Raw genomic sequence first — 20,016 nt, 5'->3', positions numbered from 1 at the left:
AACTTCAATTTTATGAGAATTAAAGCTAGTAAACATTTTGAAACTACAATATGCAATTTTCAGACATTGAATCAACATTTTATATAGTCAATGGGAATAGGATCTAGAACTTGATTTTACTGGAACAACACAATTTCATGTCTTGCCTAATAAGATTAATCAGTCTTGACTATTTATTTGTCCGAATTGTCTCATAGCACCTTTCCTTTTAGATCAGAGATATTACACTTTCAGTCTCTATAACAAAAGAAGATCACTCATTTTCTACTTTGTATTGACTTTTAAAAGCATGCTTACTTAGCATTGCAGACAAAAGGACATTCAAGGGCCCAGCAAAAATCAAAAACAAATTAGTAACCAAATGATGGAGACTGAAGGACTTGGCGGTATAATATAAAGGAAAGACCACAGCTGTTAAGGGCACCATCTTTGGAGTCACACAGACCTGAGCCTTAATCCTCTCCCAGCGTTTATTAAGTGGGCAAGCTACTAAATCTCACTTCACTTCAATATTTTCATCTTTATAAAAGTAATAATAATAATCATAATACTTCCCTCCCAGGGTCATTGTATGAATTAATGAGCCAATATATGTAAGCCAATAACACAGTGCCTAACCCATAGAAAATGGTCAAAAAAAAAAAAAAAGAAAATGGTCAAATAATAGAAATGCTTATTTTTTCATTCTGGAATAATATATAACACAGAAACAGCTCCCACACAAGATGAACACACTTTTACCATTGTATCAATTCATTCGTGTTTTTCAACAGTTATTTCAGGCCCTGTATCTTCCAGACACAGCATAGGATTACACCTCTGACCTCTCCACCCACCTAATCCCCTGAGTGGTGGTTGCTGGAATTCATTATGCCATTGAGTTGTACATAGAATCTATGAGTGTTTCTTCCTGGAAAGAGCATTTAAGTGCTGATGTGAGATCCTGTATATCTTTCTTTCCCTTTGCCACAGCTGGCAACGTTTCAGATAGTGACTGCTCCATCAGCCTGGGTCCCGGACAAAGAACAACATGAAGCAGTGCTCCAGCAAACCCTCAATCAACAAGTAGCAGGAGTGTTGTTTTAAGACAAGAGATTTGTTTATTACCACAGCAGAATTTAGTCAGTTCTGACAGATACACCTAATCTCATCTCTAATACATAATTACATTATCACAATTTACATTTCAAACTTTATATGTTCTACGGGATCCATCTGTGGTGATAATCAAGCAGGGTATTGGCAATATTGTTGAAATTCACTCATTCAACAAATGTTTCAAATACTGCACTAAGTTCCAGGCAAAGAATATTGAAGAAGTGGACATGATACCTTTCCTCCTAGTTTACTATGAGGTTGAGTAGAACATGAAGACAAGAAGATATTTCTCAGTAATGATATTACTACTTAAAGTTAAAACTAACCTTGGAGAGGTAACCATTATCTAGTTAAGTCCTTAGTAGAGATGAGTTTATTTGAAAACAATTTTCTTTTCACTTTACATGTTATCTTTTATTTTATTCTTTCCAACTTGTTATTTTAGGTTCTGGGGTACACGTGCAGGTTTGTTACATGGGTAAATTATGTGATTACATTTTTAATATATTACAAAGCTACTAAAAATTAAGCCCTGTGGAAAAGATATGCTCAGCAGAATTCTGAAGCAGGGGGAGGTCTGGCTATAAAGAACAATCTAAATATAGAGTGCCCACAAACACAGAGTGGTTTTTAGTTGGGATAGATGCAGCTGAAAGGTATCATCCAGTGAACAGGGAGCAAGAGAGGTAGGGGGGAATATTGGAACACATAGTGGATTAAAAATCAATTCACTTGATTGAAGTTCTGGCTTGACTAACTTTGCTATGTGACCTTAAAGTCATTTATTAAGCCACTTAATTTCTTTTAGCTTTAAATTCCTCATTTAGAAAATACATACAACATGATTTTTTTTTTTTTTTTTTTTTTTTTTTTAGACAGGGTCTCACTTTGTCACCAGGCTGGAGTGCAGTGGTGTGATCTTGGCTCACTGCAACCTTCACCTCACAGGTTCAATTGATCCTCCCACCTCAGCCCCACAAGTTGCTGGGACCACCACCATACCGTGATCTGCTGCCTAATTTTTTTGTATTGTTAGAAGAGATAGTGTCTCACTATGCTGCCAGGCTGGTCTTGGACTCCTGAGTTCAAGCAATCTGCCCACATTTGCACCCAAAGTGCTAGGACTACAAACATGAGCCACTGTGCCTGGCCAATAGGATATGGATATGGAGATACATATATATGTATAAACTCAAGGAGTTTTGGTAAAATCTGTAAGTGAAAGCATTTTGAAAGCTGAAAAGTGCTATTCAAAGGAAGAATATTAATAATGTAAATACAGAAGGGTCTCTGAGGAAGACCATGAACTACAAATTTATCACAGCTATTCCTACAAGAAGAAAAAGCATGGAAGAAATTAGCATTTTTATTTTTTAATGAAGTGACAAGGCTTTTGAATGTTTTTCTTTGCCTGAATGTTTTACTTTCTATGTAAACTAGCAGGGACACAAGGATGTTCCTAGAGGGAAGTTGCTCTTATTCACCTACATTTCAATATCCTCCTTTAGTAGCAAAAAGGAACAGAATTACAGATGACCATGGAATTTAAAATAACTGCAGATATACGTTTGGGAATGACTACATCATCTGCCATGGGTTCTGGGCAGAAAAAAAAGGCTGGGAGGCACTGTACTAGCTGAATTTTCCATTAGCTGTTCATTGTTCTTATTCTGCAATTTTCTGATCCATACATGTTTCTCAAACGTCAATTTATGAAATCATACCCTTCTATAGAGATAGGATGGGTAAGAGCAACTTTATTATTGGAGAAGAAGGGCATTTGCATTTTCCTCTCTGCAAACCATAAGAAAGACAACTTCTCATTATACTCTAATCATTGTAACTAATAAGAGTATATTTATTCTGCAACTTTTAGAATCAAAATAATTATATTTTAGGAAAAATAATGAATCATCAAAATGAAGATGTGTGACTAACACATAATTTTAATAAATATTTCCCCAGAACTTCAGTCCAGTCCTTCTTTTCAGCCTGAGATATTCTAATTTGAGCAGTATGTATTTTTTTCAAATTTTGTTGAGATAGTGGAACCATCATAAGTCGCTTCCAATTTGACACTATATCCAATTGAAGTATCATGCCCTCAGTGACTAAATATCCACTACTAAACTAAGCCAGACAATAGAAACAATTACATAATTAAAGATTTTACTCAATTACTAAGATCATTTAAACTAAATATGTTTTTTCTGAGAAAAACACTTTCCTGAAATCTTGAATTTATTTTATTAAATTCTGGTCCAGAAATGATAGCAAATTCTAATGTCTCATATTTACATTTATATGATTTCTCCACCAAGAATCTTTCCTAAGATATCCTTGCACTAGACAAGAAAAAAATGTATTCGTTATTAAAAACCTTGATTTTCCCTGTGGCAAAGATTTCCCAATTAGGTACATTCCCCTTCACATTGGAAAATAGCTTCATTTATGAACCTAGAGAACTTATTAAATATTGTTTAAATATATGAAATGTTAAAGAAAGAAATGAGGAGATGGCGAATGGGAGATTTTTTGTTTGCTTTTGTTTTTAATGAAAAGAATATTTTCAAAGTACCAAAAAATATCAAAAAGCAGAATATTGTGAATTAGAGTAAAATTATCTGAAATACAAAACTAAGTGCTTGTGACATCTCCCAGTCATAAGGGCTGTGGTTGAAACATTTCTAAAATTAAAGTTCCATATTGATTGAAAACATTTTTCTGGCTGTATGTTCCATTACACCAAGAACTAATCTATCTTACATACCCAGAATATAGCACATTGCCTGGTACAGAGTAGGCCCTCAATAAGTATTTATTATTGAATGAAAACATAAGAACAAAACTAGCAGAGGTATCTCAGTGTGCAGTCATGCTTCAGACATCAATATCTAAGATATGGGCTAGAAAACTGTCTCCAGTATAGAAAAGGTATAAGAAGAGCTAAGTAGTGAGATTACTCCCTGAGTCAGACACTACTGGCTATCTGGCTCAGCAGCCAATCCCATTCACTCTCTTCTTTGATGCCTTGAACTAAGAGGTTAAAAAGCTATTTATACACTTTTCCAACCTAATTTGCAACTACAAGCAATCATATGAATTGATCTGGCCAGTGAGACACAAACAATACTATGCTACGTGGTTTTGAGAAAGATTATGCATTCTTGACACACAGGGCAAATATCGCTTACACTGCTGGTCCTGTTTATTTCTGTCTCCTGAAGTGATGTGCTAGCTGGACCTGTAGTAGCAATGCTGTGACATAAAGGAAAAGACAGAGATGCTGGCCTTGACAACACTGAGCCACTGAAGCAACCTCAAAATCTGCCTACTTTCATAGTCTTGGTCTGTGAAAATAAAGCTGGAAGACTACTATTTGTTTAAGTTATTGCTAGTTGGCTTATGTGTTACTTTCAGCCAAAAAGCCCTTCTAATCATACACTCCCTTTCTCAAATACACATATTTCAAAGTTGAGTCTTGGAGTAAAGCATTCATGAAACAGCAGACTCTTGCCTTGGTTCATCATAATTAAAGGCCTTTTGAGCTCAGGAGTTTTTCTTTATAGTGGCCACTTGTACTAGGTCACTCTTCTTCATAAAGGACCTCTCTTATATATTTCATCATGTTATATTTTTTAAAAATTGTTGACATGTCTGCTTTGTATGATCAGAAGAGAAACCTTCGAGGGTAAAACTCTCCTCTTATCTCCCTGGTGTTATCCCAGGTACTTGGCAGAGTGTTTGACCCATGACCATCTCTAATGACTGTTACTTGAATATATACACACATATCTAATCAGATATTACTTTGAGATGACTGGCAGATTTAGAGATGATACAATTAGTAAACCATCACTTCTGGGTATGAAAAATAGATGTGAATTGTCAGGAAGAAAATAATCAATATAAGACCAAAATAAATACCATAAACATGTTATATCTAAAATATGCAATAAAAACCTATCCCGAAATCTCTGAGAATAAATTTGTGGGTGGAAAAGCAAACCCAGTTAACATGCTTTCCTGTCTTCTGAGCTCCTTCAGTGTTTGTACTCTGCATAATTTATTTACACTGGAGTCACCAACCCAAAGTAATAGCAGTGATTCTAACACACATCTGTATGAATTAACCCCTCTAAGCAAAAGACTGTGCTTAGAAGATTTGACTCCCCTACAATGCTGATAACCTTTATCAGATCATATTATTCCACCCCCAGTCCTTTAAAAAATTCTTTGAAAAACCTAAAACTAAAAAGAGTTTGCATACTATGAATATACAGTTTGAGACAAAACCCCTAGAAAGACCTTTCAGCCATTTAATCTTTCATTCATCAGATACCTACTGAGCTCTGCAGTTTTAGGCAGTCAAGATAGGTAGACAGGTAGCACAAACACACCCCTCCTCCTGAAGTTTACAGTCTGATGAACCAGACTGACACTTCTAAACTTCTCCTATATAGAAATTCAGAAATCCATGCTATGTCCACGATTCAGTTTCCTCAATAAAATATGTCAAGGTGAACTTTTAATCTTTAAAGTTTAACTCATTCACTCAACAAATGTCTACTGAGCAAGCTTTCCCTCCTCACCGCCATCCTCATCATTTCCATAAGCACAGGGATTATTAGGAAAAATATAACAGCCATAGTGCCTGCCCTTATGAAGCACCCGTATTATTTATAGAAGACAAATACACAAGTACTTCTATTACTGTTGATTCTTATTATCAAGTAATCCCTAAATTGTATTAATATTTATTTACATCTATTTTTATTCATATGTGTTATTAATCAAAAATTAAAATGTCCCAAAGCAACCATTTATGGGCTATAGGTACTTTAATATTTGAACATTCAAGTTTAGAACTAACCTTAATTCAGTTAACTGTACAATATGCCGAACAGAAAACAAAACAAACAGTAAATAGACAAGGACTATTCCTTTTATTTTTTCCTTGTGAGAATCAGGGGGAAAAATACAAAAGATCCAAAGCACTGATCAGAGCATTTATATACCTAACAACTGAGGCTCGTAAAGCACCACAAAATAATTTTACTATTTCCCCCCATTGCCCCTGCATATCCAGCCTATAGGGATTGTCCATCTCTATACCCTTGGATATAACTCAAAATCAGTGACTTGACTTTCAGATTGTTCCCAGATAAAACATTCCTTCTTTCATTTCAGCAGGAAAAAAGAAAATGCTACAGACTCAAGTAAAATCGGGTCTAAGGCAGAGTAATAATTAAAACTCCAACATCTACGTGAGCTAACGCTTCTCCCCTCACCCAGCCTTGGAAGGCAGCCGGACGGCAGCCTGCAGAAGGACCTGGCTGGCAGGCTCTTCTTTCTGCCCAGCCAGCTTCCTCATCCTCATCCTCCCTCCACCTTAATCAGCAGCTGGAGCTTTTGATCTCTCTGAATTGAAGAGGTCAGACATAGAAGGTATAAGGAGAGATGAAAAATCGTATTTGTCTAGCACTGATCTAGCATTCCATTTTCCTGGGCTTTGCAGGTGTTCAAAGTTGACTTTCCTGATCCCAATTTACTCAGTTCTTTGAAGACCCTCAGGTTCTGGGGATCTCTCACTGCAGACTCTGACCTGATTCTGGCAAGGCATTCATGACTGGCCACTGACTACCCTACCCAAAGCCTCTGGTTGTCTGCACTTCCCCTTCAGCCTTCTCCTACCATCCTTTATGTGGATTATAAAAAGGTGGCACCTCCAGATTGATGAAGTATAGACAGGTGCCCTCCCACCATGTTGATACAGCCCTACACCCGAGCCTGGGCAAGCAGCTCCTTCTCACCTCTCAGCCAGGAGCCTTTGTGCAGACCACAACCTACAAGCTCTGTGCCCTTCACAGACTGTCTACTGGAATCACAGATTCTCCACCAAAGTACTTCTGTGTAGGGGCTAAGAAAACACATCTCCTGCTCTGTGCTCATTCTACCCACATAGAGTATACAGGAAACCCATCCTTTTTGCCTGACATACAGGGAAGTGCAATTACGTGCCCTATTTTATTTTAATCCTCTGAAAGACAGATTCAGACAGTGTTTTACATTGCTCTGCTGTGAAGCAGTTCACTACATCACCCTAACTCCAACAGAACATAGCAATGGTTTTCCTATAGCAGCAGCACGCTTCATTAGAGTTGAAAAAGGAGAAAGTACACAAACCCTAACCCTGGGCTTGCATATTTAAAAGAACACGAAAAACTCTCTATGCTTTTATTCCCTACCTTTCTCAGCTTCTTAGATTTTAACTCTCTTATATTCCACGTGGATTAGGGATACTCCACTCGAATCCAGCACAGGGGGTGTGACAACTCTCACTTTGGAATATGGAGTAATTGGCTCCTCTTTGCATGGAAGCTTCAGTCAAAATCAAGATTAGAATACATTTATTTTGATATATTGCAACAGTAATTAAAATCAGAATTTACAGATGCTCTAAGGAGAAACATATTTTTGAAAGAAGTTGAAAAGTGAATGAGGGATGCTTATTAGCAAATTAAAGAGAATTTTAATATTATATATTTACAAGGACATATGTATTGTAAGTCCCCAGAATAGATCAGTCAATCCTATTCTTTAAAAAATTATACAGAGGAATTTACAGTCACAGGGCAGATGAAGCAAGTAAAGGCCGAAGCAAGAGGTATGGCCAGATGACTAGAAGGTTTAGGCAGCCATATAATTTAATGACCGAACCTGACACTTTGAGAAATAAAATGAAGACTGTGAATACACTTAGACAACAGATGCAAACCAGAACTGTTCTGCATAAACTGGATGCCTGATCACCCTATGTGAGCAAAATAACAGTTCATTCCTGACTGGTAGTAGAAACCAACAATGAAATTGATCTCTGAAGCAAAATGGAGGTTTTCTTCAAAGAGAATGCTTGTGAGAGTAAACTATGGATCAGAATGGGGACATGGAAGCCATTTTATTTGTAATTAATGATGACAGTACTTTCATTCTCAACGTTTATTCTGGATGAAAGATGGGACACTTTACAGGCCATATTTAATTGTTTTTTGTTTTTGTTTGAGGTGGAGTTTCACTCTTGTTGCCCAGGCTGGAGTGCAGTAGTGTGATCTCGGCTCACTGCAACCTCTGCCTCCAGGGTTCAAGTGATTCTCCTGCCTTGGCCTCCCTAATAGCTGGGATTACAGGCACCCACCACATGCTCGGCTAATTTTTTGTATTTTTAATAGAGAGGGGGTTTCACCATGTTTGCCAGGCTGGTCCCAACTTCCTGGCCTCAGGTGATCCACCCACCTCAGCTTCCCAAATTGTTGGGATTACAGGCATGAGCCACCGCACCCAGCCTACAGGCCATATTTTAAAAATCACTATAAAGAAGTCCAAGTGTTAATGGTGAAGGGTCCTAAGAAAAAATATGATTTAGTCATTCAAACAAATATAGATGAATTAGTGAAGTTAGACAAACTAATAAAAATATGAACTACAAGGGTGATCTAGATGACCAAATACATGTGTCTCACTTGAAAAATATTTGACAAACTTGCTACATCAGATGTAATTAAGAGAAGAAACTAGGATTGTTTAGAAATGGAGCCCAGCTAGAATACTTGGGGAGGGTGTGAAGAGGGAGAGAATGTAATCTCTTAATTGACATGTTATTTAGTCAGAGGTTTTTATTTAGACCTATCTCTTGAGGCTTTTAAAAGTAATTCAAACACACACACACCCCAACAAATAAACATTAAAAGCTAATCTATATTCCCAATCAATGACGAATTTAAACAGTGAAGACTAATTGCTTTCAATTAAATATGCTCAACAATTAAAATACCATCAGTTAACTATTACATAAACCAGGGATTTATAATAGTAACTAATATTTATATGCTGCTTACATGGATTTACTACTCCTCAAAATAATTCTGAGGTATGACCAATTGTTATTCCCATTTTAAAGATGATGAAACTGAGATGTAAGGAGGTTAAGAAACTTGCCCATGTTCACACAGCTAGGAAGTGATGAAAATTCAGGATTCACATTGAGGTAATCTGTTTCTACCAGACTGAGCAGTCCTTTCCTTCATTTCTTTGTGTGTATGGCATAGTGTGGGAGAGGAAAGAAGTGTCTCATCAGGCCATATCTGATAACAGGTTGATAATTTGCCTCAGCATTTCAGCCTCTACTCACCACAAGCCTTAGTTAACAGCTAGATATAGACTATGGAGATGCAGTTTATCAGCACTTTCCTTTGTGCAAACATTAGCTACTTTTGTGTGTGTGAGACAAAAACAACAGCTCTCTTCTGCTTCTCTCAATCCCAGCTAATTCTGATAAGGTCATGGAAGTGCAAAATGATGTCTTCTGGAATGTTCTGAAAGAGACCAAAATCTACCCACGCAGCTTCATGGGGATCTGAAGCCCTGCAGTGTATAAATCTTTATCTTCCTCATGTTCACGTAATTGCCACTTGATATACAGTTGTCTATTGGACAGACATTGTTAAAATTAAATAAATTCTTAAAATTAAAATTAAATTCCTATAAAGATCTTCTGGTGAACAATACATGCTAGAAAATACTAATGAAACACAAAGAACAGGAATTATGCTTGTATGTGGTCAATGCTATTGCATTCCAGAAAGAATAATGTTGAAAGGGGGACTTCTAAATTTTTAGCATTTTGCTATATAATAACACTTTAATTTTTAATATATTCAAATTTCTGGATTTTGTGCAGTTCACAATGAAATATATATATATATATATATATATATATATATATATATGCACATGTGTCTTTTAAATATTGCTATCCCTCTAAGAGAATCAGTAGGTAAAACTATTTCTGTAGTTTAAAAGTTCTGGCTAGGTTACAAAAACAGCAATTGTTAAACAACTCAACATTAAATATTAAAGACTAAATGTAGCATTTAAAGCATTACATTTAATTGTGTCTGGCTTCATATAATTCAGTCCTTGGTTAATACAAAGTTAGTATATTAGAGTACAAAAATTAATGAAGTTTCAATTTGGAAATTAAATGGTGTGTGTTTCTAGACATAGAGAGATGCCTGGAATTTTACCTTTAGGATTTTATCTGTAGCTTGCAGCCTATTAAAGCTATTTCCACGTGCCTTTTTCTCTTTTGTGCCTACGTCATCGATTTAAGGTTCCTATTTATTTATTTAATTTTAAGAAGAAAGAAGAGGTTCTGTAGGAAACGTTGACTGTATCTGACAACCATAGTAGGACTAGAGAAGGACTAATGAGGGGGTGCTGGGGGTAGCTTTAAGAAGGCGAAGTGGTAGCACAAAAGGATAAGAAGATAATTCAGCAGTCCCCTATAATCTTATTCCACCCAAGAAATTTGGGAGAATGCGAAAAAGCAGCAGCCCAGCATTCCTGGATGGGCGTGGCTTCTCTCCAGGGGCTGTCCAATCGAATTCCTTCAGAGGAAGAAGATTGATAAGGGTTGCTAGGAAACAGGAGCGTCTCCCTCCCGCCTGACCCAGAGATTGTTCTGCACAAACCCTCTCCAGGGGCTCGCAGTGTGCAGCTGAGTCGCGAGTAGGGCTGAGCTGCGCACCGACCTCCCTGGCTCTCACACTCCCTCTCTGTTCCCGCTCTCCTAGTCCCCTCTGGCATGCGGTCAGCCCCCTGCCCAGGGACCACAGGAGAGTTCTTCTAAGGACTGACTGTTAGTCCCTGCTCATCTGAAAGCCAAGCGCTCTAGCAGAGCTTTAAAGTTGGAGCCGCCACCCTCCCTACCTCCCCATGCTCCTTTACCCCACTCGGAAATTCACCGACCTTTGCATGCACTGCCTAAGGATTTCAGAGTAAGGCAAAGCAGTCGGCAAAGCTACCCTGGCTTTTCATATAAAAATCCTCTCGTCTAGGTACCCTGGCTCATTGAAGACTCTGCAGATATACCCTTATAAAAGGAGGGTGGATGGGGGAGAGTGGGGGAGGGGGAGAGGGAAAAGAAGAATGAGAGAGGGAGGAAAGAATGAAAAGGAGAGGATGCCAGGAGGTCCGTGCTTCTGCCGAGAGTCCCAAATAGATGCGACGGCTTCAGCCTGGTCAAGGTGAAGGAAAGTTGCTTCCGCGCCTAGGAAGTGGGTTTGCCTGATAAGAGAAGGAGGAGGGGACTCGGCTGGGAAGTGCTCCCCTCCCCTCCGCGGAAGACCACTGGGTCCCCCCTTTCCCCAACCTCCTCCATCTCTACTACTCCACCCCTCCGTTTTCCCACTCCCCACTGACTCGAATGCCTGGATGCTCTGCCACCGGGCAGTGGTCCAGCGTGCAGCCGGGAGGGGGCGGGGGCAGGGGGCACTGTGACAGGAAGCTGCGCGCACAAGTTGGCCATTTCGAGGGCAAAATAAGTTCTCCCTTGGATTTGGAAAGGACAAAGCCAGCAAGCTACCTCTTTTGTGTCGGATGAGGAGGACCAACCATGAGCCAGAGCCCGGGTGCAGGCTCACCGCCGCCGCTGCCACCACGGTCAGCTCCAGTTCCTGCCAGGAGTTGTCGGTGCGAGGTAAGGGGCCCAGAGGAGGACGTGCCCCTCTGGAGGGCGCCCAGCCAGGGCGCGGAAGCTTGGGTGCCGCGTGGGGCAGGCGCAGCCGGGAAAGTTGAGGCAGAGCATGGACCAGTCCCTACAGTCCTGCCTGGAGTGGGAAGGGTGTAGGGCAGAGGCGATGTGGGTGTGCATGAGTGAGAGTCTGTGTGTGCGCCCACGTCTGTGTCTGGGAGGAGGGAGATTTCAGGGCACAGATCTGTGGTCAGGGTGCGAGAGGCGAAGGGACGAACTAGCACTGGCAGACCCCCAGAGAGACCAGTCTCATCAGCCAACCACCTCTATCTCAGCTCTGGGCTCAGAATTTGTTTCTGTTTGGGGGCTCCCTAAGGCTTTGTGCACAGGAATCCGTGCGATAACTGGCTGACATACGGGCGGTTTCATGTGGGTGTGGAGGTTGCCGGCAGAGGTGGGCAACGGTCAGCAGGACCTGGTCCGTGCAGCCCGGATAAGCTCCGAAGCCGGAGATGGCCAGAGGTTTGCCCTCCCGGGAGCACGGTTGGAAAGGAGCCTTAACTAGCTGCCCTTTGCTCCTTTTGACTTGAGTGAAAAATCAAAAAGCCAGACAGGGAGCATATCTTTTCATCAATCCTGTTCCATTTTCTTATCTGACAGTGAGATAACTCAGAGAGGGCGGGCGATTTGCGATCCAAAAATAGACTAGGTGATATATCCAATAAGCTTGTTTCTTAAGGATTTCATTTAAATTTCTTTGTAGTTATTCCTTGGGTTACCAAAGGTGGACAATTCTCAAAGGTATAACACTTTCAGGTAAATATATTAAGGAAGCATTCTCCCACTTTAAGTATTTTATATATTGTAAATTTTTAAAAACAAATAAAACTGTGCACCTCTAAAGATCTTTGGTTAAGGACTCAACTAATTTGCTTATAAAATATTTCTACTATTATTTGAACAGTAATAGATATGTTTTGGGTCTATATGTAGGTACGTATTGGAATATTCAAAGTTAAAGTTAATGTGAGTTGAGGTAGGTGTGAGTTAAGTACCAACAATAGTTCCTTAGAGTTTCTTTGCTTGAATTTCTTAGAACTGTCCAGCAGAGCTACAGTATGTTTCTTTGTGGTGGGTGGAGGGGAGGTTGGGGGGTGGAGTCTGCTTTGGTTTATCTGATCACACATTTTAAGATTCTTCTCTGAATTCTAATTGTTTGCAGAAGTATATTCAATATAGGCATTACTAAAATAATCTGCATTGCCACTATGCTAAACTATGGATAACAGTTCCTACCAAAGATGCTTAGGACACTCTAATGAATAACTATGATTCTATATTCCTATGTACCTTGTTTCTAAAAACAGCCCAAGAGAATTTGAATATATTTGGAAGCTATTGTACACCAGAAATTGTAATATTTTTCCTTTCACAATGGGTAGTGTTTTATATTTACAAAGACTTCTCACACCTGTAGACTTTAGCTGTCCATCCTATTGGGTTTTGATCACCCAGCAGTAGTACATAGATATTTAGAATAAACATGCCCAAAGGCTATCTTATGTTCAGAGTAACACAGGAGCTCAGGATGGAAAATGAGGAAAGGAAGTCTTGAAACCTATACTTTAACAAATAAAACAATGAAATTCCAGAATATCTACCTTTATTAGATGAAAAAGAATATGGCAACAATATCTTTTAGCATTGAAACCCCTCCTGCTCCTAGATATTATATATTTAGGTATAAAACTGTAGTTTTATGAGTTAGGCCCTTACCAATGAAATATGAAACCTAAATCATAGAAAATCATGCCAGCACAATGAATAGGCCACACTTTGGGGCTTGAAGGAAACAGATACCTTTCTATTTACTTAAATCGAATGGTATTTTTCAAACTTCAGGAATGATCAGTAACAAAATGTGTGGAAAGCCACACAAACAAAAAATATTATAAATAACTAAAATATACTCTGTGACCCACTCATTTTTGTACAATGGACTTTTTAAAAAGTTGTGGTATACATGTGAAAAGGAGTATAAATCAGATGATTTACTCCACAATTACACATATCAAAATGATGAGCTCATCTCGGATTTTATGTCACTGCAATTCAAATTGCTAAGTTGAATAAATGCAACTATAACATAAAATTAATTGATCTATGTTTAAGTTGAAATTAATATTTGTATTTAATAAAATAATGGGGATAATTGTCAAAAGGTCACTGCTTCACTTCTCTATGACAGGTTATTAGCTGGAATCACACAATTGAAGATGGTCTTATTTTGAAAGACTCTCAGCAATAACATTTTTACAACTTCCCTGGGTACATTTTCCTCATTTTTATTTCATGTAATACTATCTTTTTTTTCAAATAAAACCGTTGTCTTTCTTGTCCATTCTTCTAATAGCGATCAGTCACAAAATGAAACATGATGTTTTTCCAGGATACTAGCTACCTCCTGCCAAAATGTAGCACATTGGCTTGGGGGTGAATTTTCCATTTGTTTTCCAGCACTAAATATCTCAATATTCCATTAAACAAAAGAAATGAAAATTAATACCTAATCATTATTGTAAAACAAGGAGGGCAGGATTCAGTTACGCACATTGGAATGTGGCCAAAGTTCCAGCGTGAGACTTGTTTTCTCCGGGAGTAATTCTCAAAAACAAGAAGTACGTGTTTACTCACAGTTGTCTCACTTTGCTATTTTAAACTGAGTTTATTGTGCATTCTCACATCTTTTGAGACGCCACTAAATGGATCCAATACTGTATTAGATGAATTTGTTGAAATTGCTCCCGAGAAGGAGCATAAAATGATAGAAGATTATCTACCAAATCTGAACACATAAAATGAGTATCATCATAGTAATCACTGAGACGGCAAAAACAATTAGCTCATACCCCTCCTTCTACTTCTAATGTAGGCTTGGTCCCCATAGCCTACTCTATTTTGGAGTACTTCAGTCCAGTCTGACTTTAAATGGATCACGTAATGACTTCTTCCAGAGTCTTTGAAAGACTATTTCACAGTCTAATGGTTCTCCCTATTAAGAACTTTGTTGTGATATTCAGCTTAATTTTCCCCTGATTCTATTTTATCTTGTTACTTAATTCCTATTATAAGCCTTCTGGACTAGTTCATCCTCTTGTCTGATTCAGATTCTTCCTCCGACATTTCTTTAAGACTTATAAAATACAAAAGCTTCACACAGTTACAGGAGAGAACACAAAGATGGCAATTCTATGTCCAGACATCTTTGCTAAATGTTTAAGACATTTTTTACACACTTACATGTGTGTATAACTATATGTTCCTAATAATTTACTAATGCAAGAGTTAAGAAATTACCTTCTCTGACATTAATGACCTATGTGAATATTAAGGTGATACCTTCTGAGTAATCTTCTATGTGGATGCACATTAAAAGACATTTCCATTGCAAATTTGTTTGCAACAGAACCCTGTCAACGCCCACACTACAAGAGAATTTTGTGACATGCTGGTCCGATGCTCCACTGAACCCCAGAGGCTATTGTCATGTAAATTCCACTATTGAAATGAAAGTGATTTCCATAATTAATAGAATGTGCTAGGAATGTAATAATGTACATAGTTTAGATGTGTATGTTAACACAACATAGTAATTCTGTTAGAATTGGCAATAGCCCCTTTATACTGAAACAATCTGAAAAACCCAGTAGAATTAAGGCCAAATTATTCACCGTGCTGCATTATGAAAAGTAAGCTTACATCATGCATATATCAATGTGGAATGTATTTCGATATATATGGAGGTACCATATGTGAAGGTTACTTTAAAAATAGTAAAGCCCAAAAAAAACACATAAAAAAACAGGTTTTCACTTTGTTCACTTAAAATCTTGTTCCAAGACATCCGTGTGTAGGCTTCTTTAAGATTCTCAAGCAAATATCTTGGTAGACTCACCATCCCACTCAATTGTTTCTCCAAGTTCCAGGCATTGAAATACAAGTTCTGCTAGACAGTAGAGGAGTAAATGATATAAATCAGGAAATAAGTTCCTAGGTTACACTTAGCAAGTCAAGAAAATATAAAACTAAGAGGGAGGTGAATCAGCATCTAAAAACACCATTTAGTGCTGTCTTACTTACTGCTTGTTGAGATTTCAACGGTATATAGAAACACTCGTGTGGATAAGGTTAAAGAATCAATGAGGAGACAACTTTCTAAAACTTAATATATTTTTAAACAAATAAAATTAGACTGCAGGAAATAAATAATTTTTAAACAAGTACTCTCCCTCCTGAGGTCCCAAAGTATTTTTATAGTGCTATTCATCACATAGTGGTGAGCAACCTCAAAATGATTTTCCTTAGAAACAAAAGGAAAATCAATTTTCTTGGTATAGAAAATGTAGGCCATTAATATACCTATAGCTTCTCTCTGGAACAGCAAGGCATCCAAAGAATCTGTGCCTACACAGAATAAATATTTCCTCATCAAATTGAACAATCTTTTTATGGAACTAGAAATTGTACACTGTACTTTAAGGAGAGAAATAAACTTGGAAAACATTCTGATATAATCTACGTAGGCATAGATTAAGGCAACAGTTTGAAAATAAAGCTATATATAGAGAAGGCACCTCCACAAAAAGCCCAAAGTAACTCTGATCTTTAATTCCTTATCAGATTTACTTCACTACCTCACTATCATTGACTGTACAACTACACACACACACACACACACACATTTTAGCAAATTCAGTTGAAAGGGTACAGGTATCTAAACATAAATAATTCAAAACCATGATGCTAGATACATAGTTTGAAAAAAAACTTACAACCTATATATGTAGCATGGGAATATTCAAAGTATAAAATTTGAGAAGATTCCTCTAAGAAAGAGTCTATCATCAGAAAGAAAAGGTAGCTAATAGGGAAACAATTAGTCAATAAATATTTATTAAGTACCTATTTTGACCAAAACAAAATATAGGACATGCAGTGGGAACACACACACAAAAAAATGTTCACAAAGTTTCACAAATGTGTAAAGTTGAAAGTGCTGCAAAAATCAAACTTGAAATTTTTGACAAAATGTTACCAGAATTATCAACCAAATGAAACAGTCTGTTCCTTCATTTAACAGATGCATTCATATTTAGGATTTTAAATGTGTGTATATATTCTGATGCCTTGTGCAGACAGTGTTGTATGCTGTGAGGTGACAAAACTAATAATATATCAAAATAATAGATGATAATTATTAACCAACTACCCTGTGCTAAGAACTCTGCTATACAAGAACCCTGTGAAGTAGGTACTGGGATCCTTATTTTATACAGAAGAGGAGATAGAGCCCCAGCAAGATAAAGTAACTTGCCGAAGTTCAGGTAGTTAATAAGTCCGTAACTGGAATTCAAAACTTTCTTATTCTAAGACCTATTTTCTTTACTACCAATATTGCCTCACAATTTTATTTATTTTTATTTATTTATTTATTTTACCAGGCTTCATTGCATTCAACAAGTATTTTCTGAGCTCCAAGTAGAGGGACATGCTTTGGTAAGGAAGGCAAACAATAATCAATGAAAGGGAGTCCAGAATAGACTTCCCCAGGCTCGAGATCTTTCTCCACTCCACTGTCCCTTCTGAGAGGCAGAAACATGCAAATGGAAGAAATAAACTAAAACATTATTTATAATTGACTAGGACTAAGGACAAAATTTTTAAAATAGAAAAGTCTATGAAGATTATAGATTAACAAGCTGAGAAATAAACACCAGGTCTGAAAATGTGAGGAAAATATACTTCTTGGAGTCTGATTTCAATGACGATTATCATCTGTAAAACTTAATACAGTGGCAAGAATATAGTCTCACAAAAAGCCAGGATAGAGGTGAAAAGGATTTCACCTGAGGCTAAAAATGCTGATGTTACTCTCTTCTTACAACCTACCTACTTCCCACCAGGAAAACAAGCTGTTAAAAAGGTTTCGTAGTCTAGTAAAATTTTCAAATTTCTTTACCCTGCTGAAGTAGTAATGGTTCATCTTTATGTTAGAAAACTCTCAGCATTTTACACATTGGGTCATTTATCCATAATATATACCACAGCATGAAACTCGAAGGAATCAGGGATTATGAATTTTAAACACACTAAGAATAGGAGATGCAAAGTGACCTGCTGGAGATTCCAAAGACTCAGTTTGTAGTGCTGCTCCAGGAAAACCCATATCTCATTATTCTCTGACCTCAGTGCCTTCCCACAGACAGGAAACCTGCTGTCTTAATTGCATGAACTTATACTTCTTTTCACACTTCTTTTCACACAACCAAAGGGCTGAAACAAGTCTTTCCTGGAGGGTCTTTCTCTGATTTGTGATATGTACTAGAGTAATCAATGGACATAAAAAAGGAACAGATATCACAGATCTGCCCCTCCATCTGGTGGAGCCTGTTTCTTTTGATTGTTAATACATAGCAGATAGATTATTAGTAATATTTGCTTAACAGTTTCAATGAAGCATGTGTTGGTGAATACAACATAATGTAAGCCGCTTTTACAAAATATGTCAGAATACATGCCAATCTGAGAGATGGCACTACAAGGTCAAAAACAGTTGGAATTTATATCTGCCTCAAGGAGAAAATGATACTAGAGAATATAATTAACTTTCTGTTTTGGAACATCTTGTTTTTCCTGAAAAAGCAGACCCTCTACCTGCTGATGCATTAATCCCAGTGATTTCTATGGAATCCACATCTATGGACTGCTAACCGGTCCATACTATGTTGGTCACTAGGACACTGGTAGCCAGACCATACCTAACTTAAAATTGATTAGTAGGCAAGACATGAACTTAGATGTCTAACAAATCTCTTCCATAGATTTTGTTCAAGACTTCCCCTTGGAAAAAATGTTTTGAGGAATGCCAAAAGTCCCACTTCCCCCAATCCCCAAAATATATTTTTCACTACCTTTCTTGGTTCATAAAATATTCCAAATTTTAAACTGAAGTATTTCATCCAAGAAGTACTAAAGAACATATATTTCTAGAACCACATAGCGTACTAACCCTCCAACACGTTCTGAATTTATAGGCTCATTTTTCAGAAAAGGTAACTTTACCAGTTTGGTAGGGAGTAGGCAAAATGAACCATTAATTTATTGAATTTTTACCTACTTCATGACTTTGTTGAAGACAAGCCCTTCCTTGGCTATGATTTCCTAAACACTCATAATGCAGTAATTTGAAAGGAAATAAGCCTCTGTAGTTGTTGAACAAATGAAGCCCTGGTAGGAAAAAGATTGAAGTGTTAGAGTACTCACTCTCCCTTTTTTTTCTTCTAAGGTCCTAAATTTGTGTTTGTTGCTATGTGATATAACAAGGCAGGAAGGAGGCTGATAATTTGGTTTTTGGGTTTTGTTGTTGTTGTTGTTGTTGTTCTTTTTCTGAAATGGAGTCTAGCTCTGTTGCCCAGGCTGGAGTGCAGTGATACAATCTCAGCTCACTGCAACCTCCGCCCCCCAGATTCAAGCGATTTTCCTGCCTCAGCCTCCCAAGTAGCTGGGATTACAGGCACCTGCCACCATGCTCAGCTAATTTTTGTATTTTTAGTAGAGACGGGGTTTCACCACGTTGGTCAGGCTGGTCTCAAACTCCTGACCTCATGATCCTCCCGCCTCAGCCTTGAAAAATGCTGGGATTACAAGTGTGAACCATGGCGCCTGGCCAGAAGCTGATAGTTTTAGGTCTGCTTCTTATATGGAAAAGGCTGGAACATTTGAAGTACGAAAGGGTAAGAAAATTGAAGAACAAAGAATAGTTAACCTCTCCCTTTCCTTTACACTCTCTCATGTATTGAACAACAACAACAAAAATCATCTACTTACCTCTGCTGTAAATAGTGTGTGAAATTATTGCCCAGAGAGCCTGCTTAGAATCACTTTGAAGTTTACTTAAAATGAAAAATGCTGGGACACATGCATCCCAGGCTAATTGAAACAAATACCATATAGATTGAAGTTTTGGAATCGGCATAGTAAATAAACTTCTTCTTATTCTTGGTATTTGAGAAACATTGTTGTCTTAGTCTGCTCAGACGGCTATAACGAAATACCATAGATCGGGTAGCTTAAACAACAAACATTCATTTTTCACAGTTGTGGATGTTGTGAAGTCCATGATTAAGATGCCAGCAGACACAGTTCCTGGTGCGAGTCCTCTTCCCAGGCCTCTTTTTGCTCTGTGCTCCCAGAGCTGGGAGGAAGAGAAGATGCTCTGGGCTCTCCTCCTCCTCTTATAAATACATAAATTCCATCATGAGGCCCAAACTCTGATGGCCTTTTGTAAACCTGATCATCTCCCAAAGGCCCTGTTAGTAATTACAATC

The 20,016-nt window shown here is 37.9% G+C and overlaps 1 protein-coding gene across 6 annotated transcripts in view; it reads left to right on the top strand.

Annotated features, from left to right (window-relative positions):
• The first annotated feature begins 11,490 nt into the window (after positions 1–11,490).
• Positions 11,491–20,016, top strand: part of GRM3 (glutamate metabotropic receptor 3) — a 222,742-nt gene continuing 214,216 nt past the window's right edge. For all 6 annotated transcript variants that reach the window (XM_074035628.1, XM_045388686.2, XM_065542397.1 and 3 more), the window contains exon 1: positions 11,491–11,635. In XM_074035628.1, the coding sequence (XP_073891729.1) occupies positions 11,552–11,635 (84 nt within the window). In that variant the 5' untranslated portion in view covers positions 11,491–11,551. The remainder of the gene's footprint in view (positions 11,636–20,016) is intronic.

The sequence above is a fragment of the Macaca fascicularis genome, chromosome 3 (genome assembly GCF_037993035.2).
Source record: "Macaca fascicularis isolate 582-1 chromosome 3, T2T-MFA8v1.1".
Classification (NCBI taxonomy): domain Eukaryota; kingdom Metazoa; phylum Chordata; class Mammalia; order Primates; family Cercopithecidae; genus Macaca; species Macaca fascicularis.
This window is presented reverse-complemented; position numbering and strand designations above follow the sequence as displayed.